General features: G+C 52.9%; 11 protein-coding genes across 11 annotated transcripts; 7 read left to right on the top strand and 4 right to left on the bottom strand.

The window, feature by feature from the left end:
* Window positions 1-72: 72 nt before the first annotated feature.
* BO95DRAFT_438260 (DUF3431 domain-containing protein) lies at window positions 73-1,615 on the top strand. The gene is made up of 4 exons (XM_025585472.1): window positions 73-618; window positions 683-779; window positions 853-1,419; window positions 1,484-1,615. Exons 1-4 carry the CDS (start codon window positions 489-491, stop codon window positions 1,551-1,553), a joined length of 864 nt encoding a protein of 287 aa, XP_025447523.1. The 5' UTR covers window positions 73-488; the 3' UTR covers window positions 1,554-1,615.
* Window positions 1,616-2,989: 1,374 nt separating this feature from the next.
* Window positions 2,990-4,527, top strand: BO95DRAFT_438257 (uncharacterized protein). The gene has a single exon (XM_025585471.1). It carries the CDS (start codon window positions 3,143-3,145, stop codon window positions 4,286-4,288), a length of 1,146 nt encoding a protein of 381 aa, XP_025447522.1. The 5' UTR covers window positions 2,990-3,142; the 3' UTR covers window positions 4,289-4,527.
* A 129-nt stretch (window positions 4,528-4,656) lies between these two features.
* Window positions 4,657-6,241, bottom strand: BO95DRAFT_118382 (uncharacterized protein). The gene is made up of 5 exons (XM_025580427.1): window positions 6,078-6,241; window positions 5,668-6,014; window positions 5,496-5,599; window positions 5,274-5,396; window positions 4,657-5,166 (listed from the first exon to the last, which is right to left on the bottom strand). Exons 2-5 carry the CDS (start codon window positions 5,812-5,814, stop codon window positions 5,025-5,027), a joined length of 516 nt encoding a protein of 171 aa, XP_025447521.1. The 5' UTR covers window positions 5,815-6,014; window positions 6,078-6,241; the 3' UTR covers window positions 4,657-5,024.
* Window positions 6,242-7,281: 1,040 nt separating this feature from the next.
* BO95DRAFT_118762 (uncharacterized protein) lies at window positions 7,282-8,216 on the top strand. The gene is made up of 2 exons (XM_025580428.1): window positions 7,282-7,600; window positions 7,666-8,216. The coding sequence occupies exons 1-2, from the start codon at window positions 7,492-7,494 to the stop codon at window positions 8,022-8,024; spliced, it is 468 nt and encodes a 155-aa protein (XP_025447520.1). The 5' UTR covers window positions 7,282-7,491; the 3' UTR covers window positions 8,025-8,216.
* A 613-nt stretch (window positions 8,217-8,829) lies between these two features.
* Window positions 8,830-11,383, bottom strand: BO95DRAFT_351739 (actin-related protein ARP5; the record flags this gene model as incomplete). Its single annotated transcript, XM_025582093.1, has 5 exons — window positions 8,830-8,862; window positions 8,947-9,723; window positions 9,777-10,717; window positions 10,801-11,124; window positions 11,194-11,383. The coding sequence occupies 5 exons, from the start codon at window positions 11,381-11,383 to the stop codon at window positions 8,830-8,832; spliced, it is 2,265 nt and encodes a 754-aa protein (XP_025447519.1).
* Window positions 11,384-11,841: 458 nt separating this feature from the next.
* BO95DRAFT_458898 (DASH complex subunit DAD4) lies at window positions 11,842-12,230 on the bottom strand (the record flags this gene model as incomplete). The annotated part of the gene is made up of 4 exons (XM_025588602.1): window positions 11,842-11,870; window positions 11,933-12,017; window positions 12,074-12,118; window positions 12,168-12,230. 4 exons carry the CDS (start codon window positions 12,228-12,230, stop codon window positions 11,842-11,844), a joined length of 222 nt encoding a protein of 73 aa, XP_025447518.1.
* Window positions 12,231-12,709: 479 nt separating this feature from the next.
* On the top strand, window positions 12,710-13,273 carry BO95DRAFT_427350 (uncharacterized protein; the record flags this gene model as incomplete). Its single annotated transcript, XM_025584794.1, has 1 exon — window positions 12,710-13,273. The coding sequence occupies one exon, from the start codon at window positions 12,710-12,712 to the stop codon at window positions 13,271-13,273; it is 564 nt and encodes a 187-aa protein (XP_025447517.1).
* Window positions 13,274-14,310: 1,037 nt separating this feature from the next.
* BO95DRAFT_118188 (Got1 family protein) lies at window positions 14,311-15,330 on the top strand. Its single transcript, XM_025580425.1, has 5 exons — window positions 14,311-14,437; window positions 14,532-14,558; window positions 14,621-14,669; window positions 14,745-14,760; window positions 14,870-15,330. Exons 1-5 carry the CDS (start codon window positions 14,407-14,409, stop codon window positions 15,164-15,166), a joined length of 420 nt encoding a protein of 139 aa, XP_025447516.1. The 5' UTR covers window positions 14,311-14,406; the 3' UTR covers window positions 15,167-15,330.
* Window positions 15,331-16,058, top strand: BO95DRAFT_118189 (uncharacterized protein). The gene has a single exon (XM_025580426.1). The coding sequence runs from the start codon at window positions 15,494-15,496 to the stop codon at window positions 15,857-15,859; it is 366 nt and encodes a 121-aa protein (XP_025447515.1). The 5' UTR covers window positions 15,331-15,493; the 3' UTR covers window positions 15,860-16,058.
* pfy1 (profilin) lies at window positions 15,722-16,838 on the bottom strand (the record flags this gene model as incomplete). The annotated part of the gene is made up of 5 exons (XM_025590038.1): window positions 15,722-16,160; window positions 16,283-16,417; window positions 16,515-16,599; window positions 16,692-16,707; window positions 16,811-16,838. 5 exons carry the CDS (start codon window positions 16,836-16,838, stop codon window positions 16,029-16,031), a joined length of 396 nt encoding a protein of 131 aa, XP_025447514.1. The 3' UTR covers window positions 15,722-16,028.
* A 2,120-nt stretch (window positions 16,839-18,958) lies between these two features.
* BO95DRAFT_427347 (uncharacterized protein) lies at window positions 18,959-20,925 on the top strand (the record flags this gene model as incomplete). Its single annotated transcript, XM_025584793.1, has 2 exons — window positions 18,959-19,873; window positions 19,924-20,925. 2 exons carry the CDS (start codon window positions 18,959-18,961, stop codon window positions 20,923-20,925), a joined length of 1,917 nt encoding a protein of 638 aa, XP_025447513.1.
* Window positions 20,926-21,157: the final 232 nt, after the last annotated feature.

The raw sequence follows: 21,157 nt of genomic DNA, 5'->3' as shown, positions 1-21,157 counted from the left end.
CTTGAGTGCTTTCTCTCTCTCTCTCTCTCTCTCTCTCTCTCTCCACTCCAGGAAGTGGAGTGGGCGTCGCGGCGTCGCCCGCCCCCAACCAACTCACACTTAGTCTACTCCGTACAATACCGATGTTCTAGACCCGGATGGCAACCAAGCTTGTCACTGCCATCGGGGCTATTTAATGCACTTCAATCCACTCTGCATTACGGAGTAATCCGTTTCTCTTCCCCCCCCTCCCTCTCTCTCCGATTGTTTATCTTTTCTCAACTCAAGGGCCCTGCTGACTTGGACATCTGCTCATTACGCGTGGATTTATTTCCTGGGGCCCCATCTACTCCTCCTGAGACATTGCTTGTTTCCGGACCACCCGTCAGAATAAAACCATGCACGTTTGAAACCTGTGTTTATCTCCACCACCTGTTTCCCATCGAGGAACCGGTTCCTCTGGGGCGAACCTCCGACTGAACGATTCTTCGGACGCTGCAGTAGAAACAATGACGGCCTCTCCATGTGGTCCGTTACGACTTTTGCTACATCGCACATGGACTCTTTTGGTCATCTGCTGCATTCTCCTGGTGATTCTGTTACTGGTCGTGATGGGAGATGAAGCTCTCACAATCTCGCGTTGGTGACCCATCCCTCATCCCTAGGATTTCATAGCCTGGAGGTCTCTACTAACAGCCAGCAGATCGGCACCCGACAGTGAACCCGGACAGAACTCTGGCTTTGGTTGTGGCAAAGTCTCGAAGAGAGGATACCTCTTGGGCTTATCGGGTCATGCCCCAGTAAGCAGACGCCGTGCTCATGGACAGCTAGACGCGAACAGAAACCAGGCCTACTTACTAATGTCTTGAATAGCTGGAGGCCATACATCTATACTTCCGACCAAGAACCCGGATTTGCCGATCTCCCCGCGAATAAGGGCCGCGAGAGCATGGCCTACTTAACGCACATTATCGATAACTACGATCATTTGGCCGATATCAGCGTGTTCATGCACGGCGGTGATAGCCAGTGGCATAATGATGTCAGGGACCTGGATTCGCCATCATTGCTCCGCAGTCTCAATCTTCGCACGGTGGAGCGGCTGGGATACGCTAATTTGCGCTGCCATCATCGCCCGGGCTGTCCGGTGGCCGTGCGGCCGTTTGACCCTGACATGGCTTCCGACCATAACATTGTGTACCGCAACTTCACCAGCATCTATGTAGACCTATTCCGAGTGCCTGTGGACCAGATTCCTCCGGAAATCGGAGGCGTTTGCTGCGGTCAATTTGCGGTCTCACGCGAGCGCATCCGGGGCCGACCGAAAGAAGATTACATGCGGATGCGCGATTGGGCGATTACCACGGAGCTGGACAACTTTGCGGTCGGATCTGTCTTTGAAATGCTGTGGCATATTGTTTTTCTAGAAGCACCAGTTGCGTACGTGCTATGTCCCTGGCTGGTTGGCTGGAAATGCAGTGCTAACAGTGTCACGAATTGACAGTTGTCCCGATACCCAGCAGTGCTACTGTGAACTATATGACCTATGCAACGAAGAGCCCGACAACTCCTGAGTGATCTTCTCCAGGTTTTCGATGGAGCCATCAATCAAAGCGTCGTGACGGCTCACGGGCCACAGCGTCTCCTTTATGGTCGTTTCTTCGGGGAATTACCGAAACAGGTAACAGTCTCCGGGAGGGATTCAGCGCCGAAATTCTAGCCTTGTGCCTACACCCAATGGCAACCACACATCGACTTCAGAGGCGAAATGGACATGCAGCCTTCGTTCCTGGATCCAGTACAATGAGCTTGGCATGCTCCGACTATAAGAACCACCACCTACACGGCTCGAACCGCATCCGCTGTCATGTTTGCGGCCCGGTCCCGCGATCATGGCACTGCCGGAGGCGCAAATTGGTCTAGATGAATTCCATCGTTCTGGCCCCCGTCGTCTACAACTTGAACAAAGTGAAGATCAGCGCCTTCTTCCCAGCAGTGGAGAAGTCACTCCATCTCGACCCAGCTCGACTAGTACAGTAGATAGGTCCTCGACCCGTCAGAGTCTTCATTCCAACACAGCAAATGGTCGCGATGGCGATCCTAGCAGCGGCGGCGGACCTTCTCAGGCCAGCCAACCAGCTACTACCGAGCCGGCCTCGTCACTACTGCTCAAGAAGAGAAAGGGCTGGCGGTGGAGGCATCTTTTTGTAAATCCAGGGACGGACGAAGCTTATGAACTCCATGACGATGGCGCCACGCTGACGCGCATCGTGTTCCTTCGGGTCGTGGCCCTTTTCATACTTATAACGTGAGCTACCGGGCGCTCTGTGCGTTCATCCTACATGTTATCACTAATCACTGGCATCAAAAGAGCAATCGTTCTCGGCGCCGTTGGGAAGAGCTATGACATCGCATCTCTTACGGTCGGAAATGGTATTCTTGTTGATGAAGATGCCCAGCTCGCCGCCATTGGTGTGATAAACAGTATTCTGCAGCTTCTCACCCAAGGGGCTCTCCAGCACAGTTTCACTACGTTGATCACCCGATGGATGACTGGAAAGGGGCAGAAGGGAGCCAGCTTGTTAGAATTTGAGCTGTACGAAGAACACCAGAGTCCCTGGGCTGCCATTTCGGCGTTCAAAAAGCGATGCGAACTTGGTGTGCGCAAGCGTATCGCATGGCTACGACTTGGCGGTGCACTGGCGGTAGGGACCTGTCTCTTTCTGCTCGGGGCAGCCATGAACACTGTTGCCATTCCCAAATCCCGTTGGTGGCCAGACACGCGTTATGTGGTGCCGGATCCTCCGGATGATCGATTCTATTTCACGAACCAGACGTCCCAGATAGCGAGCGTCAGCCGAATGTCGCTGTGGGGCAAAGCCTGGGATATGGTGCGCATCGGAGGGCCTATTTCTTGGGAGATGGTACGATTCGCCTTTTTCTTGTTTTCTTTTCTTTTTCTTTTTGCATTTGCCTGCCAGAATGATGCTTACAAGTCCGTTCCCTCCAGGCACACTCTCTAGCAGCCTATCACTCCCTCCAAGCCCTGGGCCTTCTTTACGATACTTTCAACAACGCGCCCGGTTGGCGCTCCCTCGGGGATAACGACGTACCTGCCTTTAGCGCAATCCGGATTCCTGAGTCCTCCGCAGTTATCCAATCGATGGCCGTGCATGGCGACCTCGCCATCCAGATGTACGAGGCGCAGAAAGCACACAGCAAGCACAGCTGGGCACGATACTCCACCGGATGGAACGCGCTTCTCCTCATCCCCGGTGTCCTCCTTACTACCTCTTGTAACGACCGCTCGAATTCCAGCAGCAGTAGCAGCGCAGGGGCCTGGGAAGCCACCTCCAATTCCAACGCAACCATCACCCTCATCATCGGCCCCGTCACCACCGACAACGACAACAGCGGCAACGCCTTCCCTGGTGCCACCTGCCGGCTCCAGATCCAACAAGCCCAGATCCCCCTGGGTCAATGGCTGTACTCCGGCACCAGTAACTACGCCTACGCCATCGACTACGGCGAGAACAACCCCAACCCGGCCCTCGCCCTCCTCCCCAAGAACAGCACGTCTCAGGCCGACGCTTCCATCGCCGCCGAAACCACCAGCTGGTTCACAGCGATTCTCCCCAACCTCCAATCCTTCACGTCCGACCCTGCCCTCCTCAACCTCACCTCGCTAGCGCTCACCCTGGCCGATGACCTCGTCAGTCTGAACCGGGGGTATACGCGCCTGGACGGGGTCGCAGCTGTTGTTGCCACGGTATTCACGGACATGATAACCTCGTTCGACTGGACATATTCCGCTGTGCTGCAGGGGGCGACTTCAGAGGGGGGTGGTGGTAGCAATGGTACGGTCCAGACCACGCTGCAGGGTCCCGTGCGGTGGCAGCTGTATGGGTCCGGACCGCGGTTGCCGTGGGAATGGACCATCGCCATCGTGCTGGCGGTGGTGGTAGCAGTGCATGTGGTGGACCTGGGGGTGGTGGTATGGTCGCGGGGGTTGCGGGAGGGGTTTTGGCTGAGTGTGGATGGGATGATGGCTGTTGCGGGTGCAACGGGGAGGACCCCTACTCCTTCTCCTTCTGCCTCTGCATCGGCTTTTGCTGGAGATGCGGGTTTGACGAAGGAGGGGCCCACGGAGACGAGGTATATCGTTCGAGAAGAGAAGCCAGACACATTAGAGGGACAGGCGGGCGCGGGCGAGGAGGGGAAAGTGGTGTTGCTGAAGGCTGGGGAGGAAGATGATGAGGACCGGTATGCGGTTATGCGGCCGGGGAGGAAGTACAGAGGTGTTGGATAGGGATCCTTGGCTTTCCCGGTGTGTTTTGACGAACGATGCCAGGACTCGGTTTGTTTTTTGACTAGATGGCTGGACGGATCAAGCTTATTGACGCGGCTGATTGTTAGAATAGTTGATTTCAATAGAGTTAGATATACGAGCAGCTCTGCATGAAGCGAAGCATATTTACGTCAAGTCCAGTTTAAAAAGGAGAGCATCGTCGCAATTGTTTCCCGATTTTAGAAAGAATTACATGCTGGGTTTCATTTCAGTCTAACTGCACTGAAAGTTGAGGAAAGGAAGATTAAGTTGATTACTGTAACTATAAACGTGGTAGCGAGAAAGGTAAACACAACAACAACAACCATAACCACTAACTCTTCACCCACCACCTCATCATCATCATCAACATCATTAGATCCATTACCGCATCACCATCACCATAACCACCAATCAACCAACAAACATAAAACCCAAGTCCTCATGCAACTCCTGCCAACCACAACAATATTAAGCTAGTAAATAAGTAAAGTAGCAAGTCGTGGCGGGCGTGAGGTAGGTCCCGCCGACTGAGAACATGGTATCATCACAACAAGGGTCGAAGAAAACCCGAGACAAAAGCCGATCCCCGCAACACAATCATCCTTCGGTATAGTTCAGGACCTTAGCCGATGAACAGTGGTCCCAGACCAGCAAGCACATTCCTGCCCAGATTAGGTCCCATTCAGTTCACACCAAGTAAGAACCGGTGGAGGCGCTAAGCCGACGCAGCGAGCGGCGCATCCGCGGGCCCGCCGTGCGCGCCGCCCGAGTTCTTCTCGCGGACGGGGGCGGCGTTCTCGCGGCGGTAGGCCCAGAGGGCGCCGACTTCGAGGAAGATGGCGAAGAAGGTGAAGATGCTTTTTGGTGGGCGTTAGTATTCGCTTCTTTCTTTTGAGTCTAGGGCGGGTGGGGATAGCGCGAGAGCTGTAACGGGGGTGAGGGGAAGGTGCGAAGGGCCACGTACAAAGTGAGGAAGATGAAGGCCTCGTTGGCTTTCTTCAGGGCGCAGGAGGCCCCCGGGGGAGCGTTGGCGCCGCAGTTGTGCCAGTTGTAGTCTTGGGCGGCGAAGATGAAGGAGGTGAGCCATCTTATTTTTCGTCAAGGTTAGTGGCTGGGCTTGCTTTGGGGAAGGTTGTATGGGGCTTAGGTTTGGGGACAGGAGGGGAAAGGGGAAGGGGGAACTTACAGGTAGGAGAAGATCACGTCAATCGCTAGGACGAACTTGCTCAGGGCGTGGGGCATGAACGGCGAGACGAAGGCCGGGAGGAAGAAGACTACGGAGATGGTGGACTGGACCATACAAGATGGTGGTTAGTCGAATGGTGTATACTTCAGAAGATCAGGGAAAACAAACGTACAATAACCTCATCGTAGATGATGTGCTGGCCGCGCGGACCCCGGTGGATGAAGTAGGAGGTGATGCCCATCACGATGACTGCGCTGGCCCATTGCATGAACCGGGTGAGCAGCTGCAGGGGACGCGCCACGGTGGTCGAGAGCAACATCTTCGGTATACCGGTATACTGTATTGTCTTTTCGACTCTGAGGAGGAGATAGATGACCTGTTGAGATTGAGGGCGGGCTAGGGTTGCTATAAATTGGCTGGGGAAAAGAGAGAGCTGGGAGAAAAGGGCGCGCGCGCGATAGGCAAGGCCTTGAGTGGTGGCTTTGGATTCTTTGTGATCGAACTGGTTACAGACTGGTCCTGAATGGCATCAGATGTGCGACATGGACAGGGTTTTTTATACTCAAGAGGAGGGGGACATGCACATGGTCTATCCCTCTTCGACCCCCAAGTCAACACCCAAGCGTAGCATTTACGTCAGAGGTCCATCTACGCTGTGATAGCTTTTTTTTTTTCTGTCTCTTTACATTAATTCGGGGTCTGCACAGATTCCATCTTCTTCTGGTTCTGGCCCCAAAGACCAGATGCCGAGAGAACCGTGTGTGAAGGTTCGATGGTGGGAGGGAGGGAGATAGAGACAAAGTGTTGGCTCCCCCAGATGCGTCATAGTTCCCCTTCTGCATGAAGTAAGTTGATTCCGAACTTGGTCCAGGCTTTGGGCGATTGGGTGATGTTTTTCCTTTAATGAGGAAAAGATTTTGCAAGTTGGCGCTAGTTGCAGCTATAGCTAGCTAGTCAGTTGGTTGACATGGTTGATTAACCCAATTCTTGTCCAGTACCCTTGTTCATCTTCTGCCCAACGACAAGCATTGGAGGAGGGGAAGACCATCACAGCTCAGCTTCGCAGGGGCCCGAAGCGGGAACGCTTGACAGTAGACGATTGGCATCACATCACTGATCGGCAAGAGACATGGACTGATGGGGGGGGGGGGATGTGGTGCAAGGGAGGAGGTTGCGTGATGACTGAATCATCGAGAAGTAACTTAACTCATAGTTAGTTGCTTCAATATCGGTTGCCAAATGGCCTGTCATCAGGGCTTGGCGCCCGGCATCCGGTACCGATGGTAATCTTACCGTCATGGTCTGGCCGCTCTTTCCGCCCTGCCCAGACTTAGCACCAGCGAGATGGATTTCTCTTCTCTGATACTACAAGAGAAAGCAATAGAAATGATATGGAAAACAGCCGCAGAGATTCGAAGCAGCAAAAACAACAACAGCAGCAGCAGCAGCAGCAAGAGCAGCAAGAGCATCAACCAACAGAACAGAACAGCAACCACCACCACCACCACCACCACCACCAAAAACCAGGAACCAGTGGCCGAACCACGCCACGTCCATCGTGCAACCCGCGGATGAACAGGAAAAGGTAGTTTCCACTCAAGTTGTTTTCCTTACCCTCCTCTGCCTCTGCCTATGCCTATCGAAGCTTCGAGCTTAGCCGAACGGCGCTGCAGATCCTGCCGGATGCCTCCGGCAGCAACCAGAATGATTTCATTCTTTACTACTGAGTAGAAGACCAGACTAGACTAGACTGATCAACTGACTGAGGAATGATATCCAAGACCCACAAGGCTGATAAGGAAACCTCTTCTGTGTATACTCACTCTCATTTTTCGGACCTGGAATTGAACCCACTTCCTCACCTCATACATACTACTCGAGTCGACATAGGTTCTGGAAACCACACCGACCAGCTACCCAGCCGACCAACCGACTCATCCGTATGTGCTGTACTGTACTGTAGAATCGACCTATCTGCATGACGGTACCCTGACCCATGCATACACATACGCATACCTCCATCTTCATGCACTGTGCAATAGCCTACCAATCCCATAGTCACAAAACACTTGCAGTACATCAGTTAACAATAACAAAGACAATAGATAAGTTACACCGTGATACAGACTCCACCATACACCATACCCCAAACCTAACTTACCTCACGAACCTCGTGACTACTTTACTGCTGCTCCCGGGGAGGGGGGAAGAGGCATCCTACCACTAAGGAGAACCATTACCTTTCGATGCTGGTGCTGTCCTCGGATGGAAAAGCACTATCCAGAACCAACTGCAGCATCTCAAACCAGAAAGAACCACGTCGGGTTCTGTTCCGAGGATCGTCCACACTTGGTTTTGTCCCCTCCCCCTTACATTTTCGGAGATCTGGGGGAGGGGAGGGGATCTGGTGCTGATGCTGCTGGTGCTGGCGGTGTTGGTGTTGGTGGTTTGTGCTGGTGGGGTTTGTGTTACAATACTCCGTTGGACTTGATTGTCCTTGGACAATTGGGACAATGGGTGAAAGTCTAAAGTATACCTACTATCTTACAAGTTACCATACTTCACAAGCGAAGAGCTATTGAACTCTCGCGCCCGGGCGTCGGTCTTGCAGGTCAAAGATTTCCTGGATCTGCAGAATCAGAGAGATGGATGTTTCCATTCGATGGACGGACAGACAAGATTCTTGATCGACTTGAGCAAAAGCACTGGGGCCTTATGAAAGACAGAAAGAGGAAGGGAAATCATCTCTTGGCGGGAGGCTGATCGACCCGTGCCAACTACTCCACATACACACACCTATGGAGGACAAGTCTGCTGGAAATTGAACTGACTTCAATATTCTAAAGGTTGAAAAGCTAGTTTCAAGGAATAACAAGAGCTCTCTACTTCTAGCAAAGCACACACACACACGTATGGCAAAAATTCAAAAACAGGTTCCTTCTGAAGGTTCAAGTAAGGTATTGGTTTTCCCTTTCTCCCATTCAATCCGCACTCGCTTGGACGCCGGACGCCTTGTTGTCTTGTTGTATACTAGCTGGAAATCTTTAACCCCACCACGTGCTTGGGGGCTTCGTCGTCCGCAAAACAAAATTCACATTCCAAGTAATACTGGAGTATAAAGCTGGTGAACATTGCAGTCACGGGACGGGCAGGACGGCAAACTCGGGTTCTGTGAGATGCTATGGGTTGCTGTCATATCCGAAAACCCCCGGGGCGATGCTCGGTGACATCATGTCGGAGAGACAATCAGCGGAGTAGAGCGGATATCCTAGATCGACAAGGTCGATAAGGTAAACAAACACACCCACAAACAACCAACAAGTGTTTAGGTATACTACCACGTGGTGACATTACCCAGATCATGTTCCTATTGTAGACCGTGGTCAGCCTCGATACATGCACATCACATCATCCGTTGTATCACTCCCGTCGGGAAGCTCCACAAACTTACCTTGAGGTATTCGCTGCCCTTTTCGAGGTACTCCTGCCGTGTAATGGACGACTTGCGGAGTTCCGAGCCCGACGCCCACTGAGCAGCGCCCTTCCAGGCATCTAGGATAGGGTCCGCCGCCCGGCGGACGTTCAACACGCTGTTGGCCGGTAGACACGCCTGGAAATCGTGACGGAAACGCTCGTCGAAGTTTTGGAAGAGCGTATTGCCACCGGTGAAGAAAACATCGCGCAGCAGCCGGGCCTGTTCCTCGGGGTTCGAGAAGCGCTGGTTGACAATGTCGGCGGCGATCTCGACCAGTCCCGCCTGGTCGACGCCGGCGATGGATGGCTTGAAGACGACCTCGGGAACCCGGATCCGCTCCACGTTCAGGTGGATTTGATGGGCCTCGCGCTGGCTCTCTGGATCGAACGGCCAGGGACCCCGCAAGAACACGTGCACCAGGCTCTTGGTCCAGTCGGATTGCGCCGCCAGCGTGTGGTTCTCCGTGAATTCCGGATCGTATTCCAGAAGCTCCTTCTCGGCCGCGTCAAGCAAACCGCCGAGATCCTCTTCCTCCTCCTCGTCACTTTGATCGCCGGTAGCCACGGTGCGGTAGACACCCCAGTCTTCATCGTTGGCGCCGAAGGTGTCGTCATCGCCGCCTCTCCGTCTCTTCTTGGGCCCGTCCGCGGCGAGGTTGGCCAGGGTCTTCATGCGCATTTGGCTGGCGAGCGACTTGCGATTGCCCAGATCAGCCTTCATCCTGTCGCGTTCTTTGATTCGTTGCAGGAGGCTCTATAAGACCATGTCAGTGCCAAAGTGCCAATGCATGTAGGTAGATAAATTACCTGACGGTTAGCCCTTCGCTCAGCCAACCAATTGTCGAAATCATTCTCCCGCTTTTCGCGGTCAAGCCTTTCTTCCTCCTCCTGACGAGCCTTCTCCTGTTCCTTCTCGGCCTTGGCGCGTTGGCGAGCCTCTACGTTAGACTTCATCAGTCGCTGATGGCGCTTCTCCTTGAGCCCGGCCTCATCGAGCTCCTCGTCGGGAACATCCAGCAGCGGGAATGACATTTCCTCCTGTGGTTCTTCCGTCTCCTCGATGCCCAGATCACGATTCCGCGAGCGCTTGATCGACCGCTCGAGATCGCGGATCAAGCGGTCAAGGTGTGCATCGTCTTTCAGGTCCTCGGCTTCCAAGATGCGTCGGGCCTCCTTCTTCGACTCGGACGCTAGCCCCCGCTGTAGATCCTTGTAGTACTCCAACTCTTGTTCCTTCTTCATCAACTTTTCCAGGCGCATTTTCGCAGCCTGCTCCTGTAACCTCCGCCCGCTCTCCTTCTTCCGCTCCGCGATGCGCGCCAGCTCCTCCTCCGTCTTTTCTGGAACGACATGCTCCGTATACGGATACTGGACGATGTGGTCCCGATTCTCCAGCCCCGTCCAATCCAGGTACCGGCTTAGTTCTTGGTCGTAGTCCTTCGAGACATAGCAGTGCTTGTGCACCAAATCTTGCATCTGGTTATCGGTCATGCGGGCCGGAAAAGTCGGGTATTTGAGCCGCATCAGCTTCAGGAGGTATTCCGACGCGTGAAGACCGCCCCAGTTCAGGCGCGAGCAGTTCGACAGCAGAGCCTTGTTGTTCAGCACGGGAATGACATGCGTGGACGTATGCGATGAGGAGACGATGAGACCGTCCGTGCCACGGTTATACCGGTAGGAGAATAGGGAGTCGATGCCGTAGGCTACCGACGGCGCCGAATAGCATTCGAAGAGGATTTCGTTCATCACTGCAACCACATTAGCAACCACAAGTTCCCATTGCTGTTTGATCACATCCGCCCGAGAACGACGAGGCGGCCATCAGACTTACTGCGTCGCGGATAGTTCAGATTCGCGATCGGCTCCGTCATAACGATGGGCCGATCGATGCCTCCGTCGGCGCCCCCGTCCACCCCCAGCTTGATAAACAAGTAGTCCAGCACTCCCTCCATCACGTCCCAGTTGCCCACCACGCTCGAGCCGGGATCAAACGCATACCGCAGCTGTCCGCGCGTCGTAGCGTCGACGTAAGCGTCATTTCCGATGAATTGGCAGGCTTTGTTCAGTTTCCGATCGCGATACCGACTCATTACGGGGGGTATGATGAAGCGCGGCTTCTTGTCGAAGGACCACCCCGCTTTGACCAGGTTGGAGCCTAGATCGTAGATGATATAAGATTAGACACCGAGGCTCACAACCGAAGAGAAGGGTGCTCTTCACTCACCATTGTCGATAACGATGGCGCTGGTGCCGGAGCTCTTCGCATAGCCTTCAGGCTGGGGTGCGTGGTACCCTTTGAACGGGTGATCTTGGACATTATAGGGCGTGGGAGGTGGCGGTTTTGCGGCCGTCTTTTCGGAAGAATTGACTGAAAATCGAGTGGGGAGGACGGTTGAAATGGAAGTGATGGCCATGGTGGTCTTCTGGGGCCAACCGGGCCCGGTTTAACAGGACTAGCAATTCAAGAGCTTCTGGTGAAAACCGCAGTTCGTTGCATTGGGATTTGTCGCGGATTGCGATTTTGCCTGGACAAAGAGTTGGTGGGTTAAGATGAAGGATGTCGAGTGTCCTCCCTCAAAATGGTTTCTTGGAAGGGAGAAGAAGTCTGGAGGCGGCGGCGGAAGTGGTGATAAACGAGATAGTCAAGCAAGAGCTTTGGGTTGGGTTCGCTGCACCTTCCGGCCGCCGGCGCCGCATGATGCCAAGATCATGGGGATACACCTTTTATACAGAACAAGCAAGGAAAATTGTCCGGGTTTCTACATAATTTACTCAACAGCACAAGTCTCATTCACCAGAAGAAGGTTTCATTAGAACAATGGAAACGGAATATCATGTCGTCGTAAGTACAATAGTCAACGCTGGCAAAAGCTCAGGATGGCTCCTTCAGGTTGTCCGTCGCTAGGAGAAGTTAGCAACGTCGAACCAGGCAGGCGCTGTTGCCGACTCGAAATCTACTATACCTTCCAAGTGGAACAGGACATTGGACTGGTAGTTCTTGAACATCTGCGCTACAAGCTCAACATTCATGTTCTGGATGTTGATCTCCTGTAATGCAACGGTCAACATCCTCGACGACAAACATGAAAGGATGCGGAGAATACCTGAAGATTGCGGTTCATGACCATGATTGATTCATTGAGTTTTTCCTGGGCCTGGTCAGTCGTGACCTCTGACTGATTAGAGGGAATAACACACAATATTGCCGATGATGCGAGATAGCAGCAAGGCTTGCTGATGCTCGTGAGGACTTTCCTGCATGACTTTTAGTTCTTCTCACTTCTCGTAATTCACTTGTACTTTGAGGCTGGGGTTGCTTACCATCGTGGTATACTGTAAGGTAGACGCACTGAGATCGTTTGGTAGTGATGTTTGTTTGTTGCTGCCCGTTTGCCAAAGAAATCAATCACCGTGTCACGTGACTAATACTGGTCGTCGCGTATCTCAAGAAGGGACAGGGGATCTCATGCAAAGAGTTGTTTCTAGGATCGAAATGCCTCGATGTACAAGATCTAAACTGAGTCCCTCTCCTGAAAGATTATTGCTGGTATTGGGGTGGTGATGCCAGCGCCACCATACAACGACGGCCTGGGTCAATCCGCACATGCTTCCGGACCGCACTTCTGGACTCTCCCTCAGAATCAACTCCGACATTCGCAACCAGGCAACCAGCTTCTCAAACCACCACACCAACTCTGCACCAGCAACAATCCGGAGCGCATTGAGACACGGCCTTCATCATGGCTCCTCTGACACCTGCAGACAGCGAGAAACATCAGCAACTCCTGGACCGTCTCGACATCGCGCACGTCCATCGTCCATTCCGCAACCCGCACTGGAAGCCCTCTCAACGGCGCAACAAGAATGTCAAACAGCTCATATCCGAGAGCTCGAGAAAGGAGGCCTCGGTGATGGCCACACAGACCAACTCTGGAGCATCGACGCCGCTCCCCGCCACCACCTCCGCCAGCACCGAAGGAAGCCAGACCCCTGCGGAGGGCGGCTCACGAACCAACATCGCGCAAGCCGCGCAGAACCTCTCCACGCTGGTCCTGGAAAAGAACGCTCGCGCGGCCTTCTCCGGCCCTACTGTGACCTACACCAACATCGAGTCCGCTCCGTCCTTGAACCCTTCCCAGCAGACCCGATACTGCGACATCACTGGCCTGCCGGCCCCATACACGGACCCCAAGACGAGACTGAGATATCACGACAAGGAGGTTTTCGGCGTGGTCCGGACGTTGGGACAGGGAGTTCCGGAGAGTTATTTGGAACTGAGGGCTGCACACGTTGTGCTGAAATGAGCTTTATGATATCTGGGAGTTACTTTTTTACCATGGGAGTATATAGGGTAAGTCCCGCATGGTCTACGCAGAGTAAAGAACAGATGGAGAGTTGGATCTAATGTTATGTTTCTAGCTAGGCGCTATGACTCTTGTCTGAATTTGAGATACAATAATGTACGACCAACACAGTCAAGCGATTCCACCCACCTGCCCCTCTCGAGACAGGTTCAAGGAACTGCTCCGGCTTATTCGTGATCTTGTATTATGAAAAATACGATTTTGATCTTCGCCTCTGTGCTGGAAGAACCAGCACTCGACTAGTACCGACGCTCCACCGGAGGGAACGTCAGTTACAGCATCACTGGGGATACTGTCGCCGCGGCGTATGGTTGCGCTCAGCAATAGGCTGGCACGAATATAGGATACATGAGGAGAAGGTCAGGAGAGGACCCAGCGATTGCACGAACGCGTCGTGCCTGCAGTGTCAGTCCATGTTGTGTTGTTCAACAGTAGCACTAGGAATCAACCATTAAAGTGTTGTTTTGGTGTATTTATCCATTAATCACCTCAGCATAAGAGGCATTGAACCGAATTGCCGACGTAGCCAGCCGATGGGCATTGTTGGGGTGTTGACCATAACACCATAATAGATCTCGAAAGGAGAGTCGATACTATTGCTGAGAGAAAAGATTTAGGAGAGCAAAATCGCGAGTTTTGTGGAAGTGCGGAAGCCAGTCGACCGCCATCCCAAGAGGGACTAGTTCTCATCTCGCCAAGAAAGGAACGTGGCAGAATTGGGGAATTTTGGACGCCTATCATCAATGTTTATTCAACTTGTTGGGGAAAATCATTTGATTGTGTTCTAGCGATTGGGCCGATACAGCATCGAGCTTTTACTCTATCCTTCGAATTAGTCTCACATACCTCTATGAGTGCCCAACTTTCGTGGCCTCTCTGATCGACGTTTCCGCGCGCACGCGACATCTCCGTCGCACATCGCGATCCTCTCCGCAAGCATCTGTTTGTCGATCTACTCAACATCTCGAGTTTCGCATCGCGCATCCAATTCGAATCTTTTTGCCGTCAAACCAGGACCACTATCCCCTCAGACACACCGAAATACCTACAAATCCTGCATCAGTGAGACAAAAATGCCAACCATGTGGCTGTCCGACAACCAGAGTAAGCGCAACCGGCAACTCCGATCTACAACTCTCCCAGAACCAAGCTCCATGAAGCAGAGATAATGGCTAACACAGCGTCTTCCAACCCACAGAGATAGGAGTCATCTTCTGCTCCGCCGGTACGCTCATACAAGACCAATCTCACCCAACCAAGACCAGACCAATTGACCCCATGCAACAGGAGCACTATTCCTCTTCGGCGGAGTCCTGATGTTCTTTGATCGCTCACTGTACGTCCCAAACACCGATCCTGCTCTCTCAAATCACAATGTATCATCACAAAAGCTAACCTCCAACCCTCACAGACTCGCCATGGGCAACGTACGTTCGACTCTTCCTTCTCCTCTCCCCACCCTTCCTCCGTCTCGCAAAACCCTCTCCTCCTCCGCCCAGCCCCCCGCCAACCCAAACTAACCATAACACAAAATAGATCCTCTTCCTCATCGGCCTCACCCTCATCATCGGCGTCGAAAAGACCTTCGCCTTCTTCTCGCGCCGCCAGAAACTCAAGGGCACCGCCGCCTTCGTCGCCGGCATCCTGCTCATCCTCCTCCGCTGGCCGCTCACGGGCTTCATCATCGAGCTGTACGGGCTGTTCATTCTCTTCGGCGACTTCCTGGTGACCATCGGCCAGTTCGCGGGGAACATTCCCGTCGTGGGGCCGTACATCAGGACGGCGTTGGAGGCGCTGGCCGGCGGCCGGCGGAATGCCGAGTTGCCGGTATAATATCCTCGAAATTGGGGTTCTTTTCAGCTTTCTTGCCCCGGCTCTCATCCTTTTCCCCGTGCGCCAGAAGAGAAGAACTTGAAGCGGGATTTCTACTGTCGTCAAAGCCTACTTCAATAGGTGTCAAGCGACTTTTGCGGATGTGTCTTGCGTAAACCCGGTTTCATGCATGCACGGGAAGCGGGAAAAAAACCCCACAAACCTCCCGTCTACTAAGGCGTGATATAATGTTAACGAGTAAAACGAACCGATAGCACGAGACTTGCCTACTTACCGTTCTTACGACTTTTACTTCTTATATGATGCGCATGGAATACGAAATGTGGAATGTACTGGTTCATGTACTTTTTGCTGCGGTGTGGTGAAGGATATGTCCCTTGTACCTGGTTGCGGAAGAGGGAGGGAAGTCATTTTTCGGTGAGGTGCATATGTGACCCTGGCTGGAGTGTATTAAATGTTGTAATTGTTAATATTCTCTCTTCGGGTGGTTTCTTTATTTTTTATTCGTCGCAGATCGGTTATTGGATATATAGACATTCGTTTTCATATCAAGTAATGATTACCTATACTGGAGCACATTGGACTAACAATGTCGCAAGAGCTCTGACAGGTTGCATCATCCATCTAGACCAGAATCATCTCGGGAGAATGAAAGGTGGCACATATTTGCACATATCTACGCGTTGTGGCTGATATCATATAACAACAGGAGAAAAATAACAAAGGAGAAGATTAAGAACAGACAAAATCGAGAAGGAGACCACCGTGTTCTACATTCAGAGTATTATCACTGCTCCCCCTTGACTTTGTCACCCCCGCCCCCAACGACAGACTTTTTGATTAGGTGTATACACCGGCCCATCTACCGGGGGTTGTTGATGTAGTCAGCGAGGTTCTCGACGACGGTGGCGGCGTTGGTGGTCTGGACGGCCTCGCCGTGGTGGGCGACGAAGACGCAGGAGTTGGCCTTGACGATGACGATACCCTCCTTGCCCTGTGATTCGATTGTGATTAGTTCATCCTGTCAGGATATGGACGGAAATGACGGTCCCATGCGAGAGGATCAGGAGTTTGGAGGGAGGATTCAAAGATGAGCACAGGGAGAGGGAAGCATACCTTCTTGCCGTACACGCTGCGCTCGTCAGCCTTGATGGTAACGAACTTCTCTCCTCCGACGATGATACCGTTGGCGAAGGCGCTGCTGGGGTCCTTGAAGATGGCGGCGAGACCGGTCAGCTCCTGGGGAGCGATCTAAACGGCGGGGTCAACTCTGAGTTCCATTCGGTAAAGAGGGGGAACATGGCCGGGTGGGTGACTGCGCGCCGACCCGGTGGCGGTGGAATCATACCGTGAAGCCGGGGGACGAAGCCTCAACATCGGAGAAGTCATAGGCGAGGATGGCAGCCTTGTCGAATTGGCCGGATCCCATCAAGCTGGAAGGTGTTGGTTGTGTTAGGATACATGCTGAGCTGGAGCGATATAGGGATGCATTTGAAGCGGGGTAGAGGCGGGATGGTGTATATACCTGGAATCGACATAGCCTGATCAAAACAAGAGTGAAATTAGCTATCGGATACAGAAATGATAGTGAGCAGCAAGATGCAAGGATAGAGATCCCTAATGGAGAGGAACGTTTGAGCATACCTTGCCAGATAGCGGAGTGCTGACCCATGGTGACGGTGGTGATAGAAGTGGTGGGATAAACAAACGACGGAGATGGTCGGGGAGAAGAACGGAAAGGAGGAAAGGAGGAAAGTTCCCACAAGGCAGAAAGAGTTAGGAGGGGGGGGTAGAAGGCGGTCGTCCAAGGAAAAAAGTCGGACCAGGAAAGATGATAAGTTGACTACTATGTAATGTACAGCAGTTGATGGATAGGAGGTTGAGGAAAAGGAGGGGAAAGGAGACGAAGAGGGGGGGGGGTTAGTCAGAAAAGAAGATGATGAGGTGGGGGTTTCTGTTGGTCGCTCGCGCGCTTTCTCTCCCTCCCTCTCTTCCAGTTCTCTTGTTCTCAATGTGCCCCGCCAAGCTCCATCAGACTAAAATGAGACTGATTGACTGATTGACTGATTGACTGATTGACTGATTGACTGCTTCAATCATTCTTGTTTCCTATAGTTCTCTATAGGGTTTTGTTCTACTACTCACTAGTTCCTACTGCCCAGCTTAATCTTTCTCCTCCATTCACTATCTCAATAGTGCGAACCCTGATTGTCCCCTCATGCTCCCCCTCTACGTCATTCCTCTCTTGCACCCGCGACTGATCCGTGGTTTGGAGCTGTCTGTCTGTCGGTCTGTCTGCCTATCTAATCTATTTAGGCTTCCTGCGTGAATCCGACTCAAGCTGGCTGTCAACAGTCCAAGGATGAGAGCCCTGGGGCGGTGGAGGGACCAACACTAGGTCTCCATAATCCGAGGCAATTCGGAATAGCTTCCCTGCCTTTGCAAATGCTAGACCCTGTTCAGTCCCACCGATGCTCTTACCGCCTCTTCTGTCTCTGCGCAAAGATGTCGAAGAACTGAGACTTTTCCCCTTAGCGCAGGCTTGCAAATGAGCAGTGGCGAAATGCATGAGACCAGCTCATGTGTTGAACATCAACTGCACTCTTCATTATGCACTCTGCAGCCTTCCGGCAACTCTACTATTCTCTTGAGTTACGAACCGTATTCGCTCCCGTTGACGGAGCCTCACAGATGATCGACTTAGTCATGGGACCGGGCCACGTCAGATGCAGAAACAAGGGAAATTAGCCCTCGGAACAAGCGTGTGTTGGTCAGGCAGTCAGTCAGTCAGTTGCTCTGACAGCTGCAGACTTGCATCTGACATTCTTGTCGTACGTACTTATAGTCTTCCCATGGACATGACACAACTCAATCATGGCCTGTCATACCCACTGTTGTGCAGGAGCGAACGGCACGTGCGAGAGAGCACGGAATTGGTCTGAAACAGTCTCCTTTCGCTTGTAGCGCCCACGCGAAATCTGTGACAAACCCCCCTTTGCTGCAAGTATCAGCATCTTAGATCTCCTGGATGGGCACAATGTTATTGGCTCCGAGATCTCAATAACTCCAGGACGATGTCCAGCTGCGAACTCAACCCTGCGTCTGCCAAGCTTGTTCTCTCGATCCCTCTCGCCCATGGGATGAAGCCGTAATCAAACGCTCAATCAATCAGATCCCGCGATAAGCACCTCCGTGGCGCTCACAGATGCCACACATTTTCCGCCCGCGTAGCTCCTGTAACGCCTCCTAGACAATTTACTTCCAGCGCTCTCGTTGGTCACTGGGTTCTGGCGCTTCGTCAGATCTTACTCAGTCCAAATCCCATTCAGTATCTAGACTGACCATGGATCCAACAAAACAGTCTGACACTAACCAGCCCCTGCCGCTTGTTTCATTTAGGTGTTGCGCCGTCCGTCGGCCTCAGGCTCCACCCTGAACAACGGCTTTGTCTGGCGCTTCTTTCTTTCCCTCAACTTACTGCTTCTCCTCCATCCCTCCTTTTCTCCCGACCATGACTGAATCTTCGGCTTCGTGACGATTTCGTGGTACTGTTTCGGGCCTTCTGGAAGGCCGTCCATTCATTTTACTTCCAAGCCTTCATGACTGGTTCTTGAAGTTCTCTTCTCCGACATTCTTTAACCTGTCACTCCTTTGCCGGTTTATATTACCACCTCCACTCTTTTATCTTTGCTTGATTCAACCTAAAGGGCGCTCACGGACCATTCAAAATCCCTTGTATCGTCGCTAGCATCCTCGATTTCTGGGAAACCTATTACAACCGAAGCTTTCACCATGGCTCTAGGCACCTTTCGTGGAAGGTCGCGTACATTGCGCCAGTCAGAGGCTAGTTCCTCGCCTGCTCATAAGCACGCAGACGCGCGGCCGCGCAAGAATTCCGGACGTCACGAACCAAGCGCAAACTTGCCTCAGGACTCCGCACGCCCAAAGACGGCAGAGCAGCAGCAGAGGCATATGCAGGATGCCAATCCTGGTTTTGATTTCCAGATCCCAGCAACCCCTTCGAATGCCATGACTTCGCCAACGAGCCCAATCATCTCGCCAACAGACGGCTTGATTGGTGTCGCACTAGGAAGCCCCCGCATGGTCGAGGTGCCAATGGCAATGTCGCAAGAGCAGCAGTTCGAGAGGCCTCCGGAGGCCCCAGTGCGACCATCGCTACAGCGCAAACCAAGTAAATGGAAGAAAATCGGAGGACTATTCAAAGCAAAGAGTGCATTGAGTGCACCTGTTCCTAACCAACCCTTCTATCATGTCCAACCGACTCCTGAGTGGCCAATGCCAGCTTCTGCAGTCTCCATTAACCGACGCCAACCGATACTCGAGGAGAGCCCCAATCTTGACGAGAAGCCCATACTCGAGGAGGAGCCCAAACCCAGGGATGTCCATAAGAAGGCCGACCCCAGGCTCGATGATCAACCCAGCCCTATCGAAGCTTGGCCATCCCTGGAACTGGAACCAACGCCGGAACCAACGGCCCTGAAGCACGAACAGACGGCTGCCATAAATGAGCCATCTCAGACCATTAATGCATCCTCGAGCTTCATGCCCATACTCCAGATTGATATTCCTGATATCCAACTGGAACGGTACAGTGTTATGTTTGGGGGAGTTCTGCAGAAGAACAGACCCCCATCGTTGAATCGACGGAGCAAGACGCTGAATGATGCAGACACAGAAGAGGCGAAGGTAAGTTGCTCATGTCTGCTAACTGTGATCCGTCTAACAAACTGTCTCAGCAACCGTCGCCTCCGTCGCCAGAAATGGTTCCTCCTCGTCGAAGGGCGACCTCACCAACGCGTTCACGGTCTAATTCTCCGAACTTCACACTGTTTCCTGCCACCCAAGTCAGCAAGGCTTCGAAGGTCCTGGGATCGCAGAACATACCCCGTGGCCCTAGCCCATTACACAAGTCTCAGACATCATCAGCCGAGTCTCATCGAGAGGATGTGTCTAAGGATAAGAGCCATCTCGTTCTCATGGTGCATAGTTCCCCGTCCTCGCACAAGCAACAGAGTTCCGTGTCATCGTTCCTATCAGCAACATCTATCAGCTCCGAGGACGAAAGACTCCTCCTGCAGAAACTCAAGCCGGTGCGCAGCTACGTTGATGAGCGAGAGCCCGAATGGGAGATCATCAACAAGAAGTCCCCAACCACCAGCGAGCCTGTGCCTCCCATCCCTCCTGCCATCCCGCGGCCGAAGGCTCCTGCCACCCTGACGATCAACACGCAAGTGCCGCCCATCAGGACTTCTGCTGATTCCCGAAGCGAAGCGTCATCGCCCTTTTCTTTCGTCTCATCCGCCAAGTCGCCCAACACACCTCGCAGCAGAACCAACCTTCCAGCGCGGTCTCCCACAGTCAGCCACGCCAGCACCAGCACCACCAGCGCCACCACTACCCCAATTGCAGCCCGACGATTCCCACTCGGCGACGAGAGGAAGAACGCCAGCACGTCAGACCTGAACAAGCCTCTCCCCACTGTGGAAATCTCCATTGCCCGATCCGTCTCCGTCTCCAGGGGTAAGGAGATCTCCATCGCTCGATCCGTCTCCGTCTCCAGGGGCAAGAAACAAATGATCGTCCCCATCCGGCCCCGGCTAGACCGCGCCAACACCACCGCCACGGATCGGGTTGTGGAAACCAGGATCGCTCGTCCGCCGCCTCGCCTTCGAGACGGTGGAGACCTGAGCCCTAGACCTGGATCTACTCGAACCGTCCGTGTCGGCAACTTCATTTGATGTTTTCTCTCCATTCGAGCTTTACTTTAGTCCATTCTTACGATCCTATGTCACTCTTGATTTATCTTCCTTTTTTAGTTGACTCGATGACTTCTCTCTTTTTTTATTTCTTAGCCAGCCTTCCTTTACAAGCGCAGGTAGCATATACTATTATGCTTTGATAGCTTACTTCCATCCATTTCCATGTGACATATCCCATTTCTTACTTTTGTCAGATCGATATCTGCCCTTT

This window comes from Aspergillus brunneoviolaceus, assembly GCF_003184695.1.
Source record: "Aspergillus brunneoviolaceus CBS 621.78 unplaced genomic scaffold BO95scaffold_3, whole genome shotgun sequence".
NCBI classification, from domain to species: domain Eukaryota; kingdom Fungi; phylum Ascomycota; class Eurotiomycetes; order Eurotiales; family Aspergillaceae; genus Aspergillus; species Aspergillus brunneoviolaceus.
Note: the sequence above shows the minus strand (reverse complement) of the source record. Positions and strands in the feature narration are given on the sequence as shown.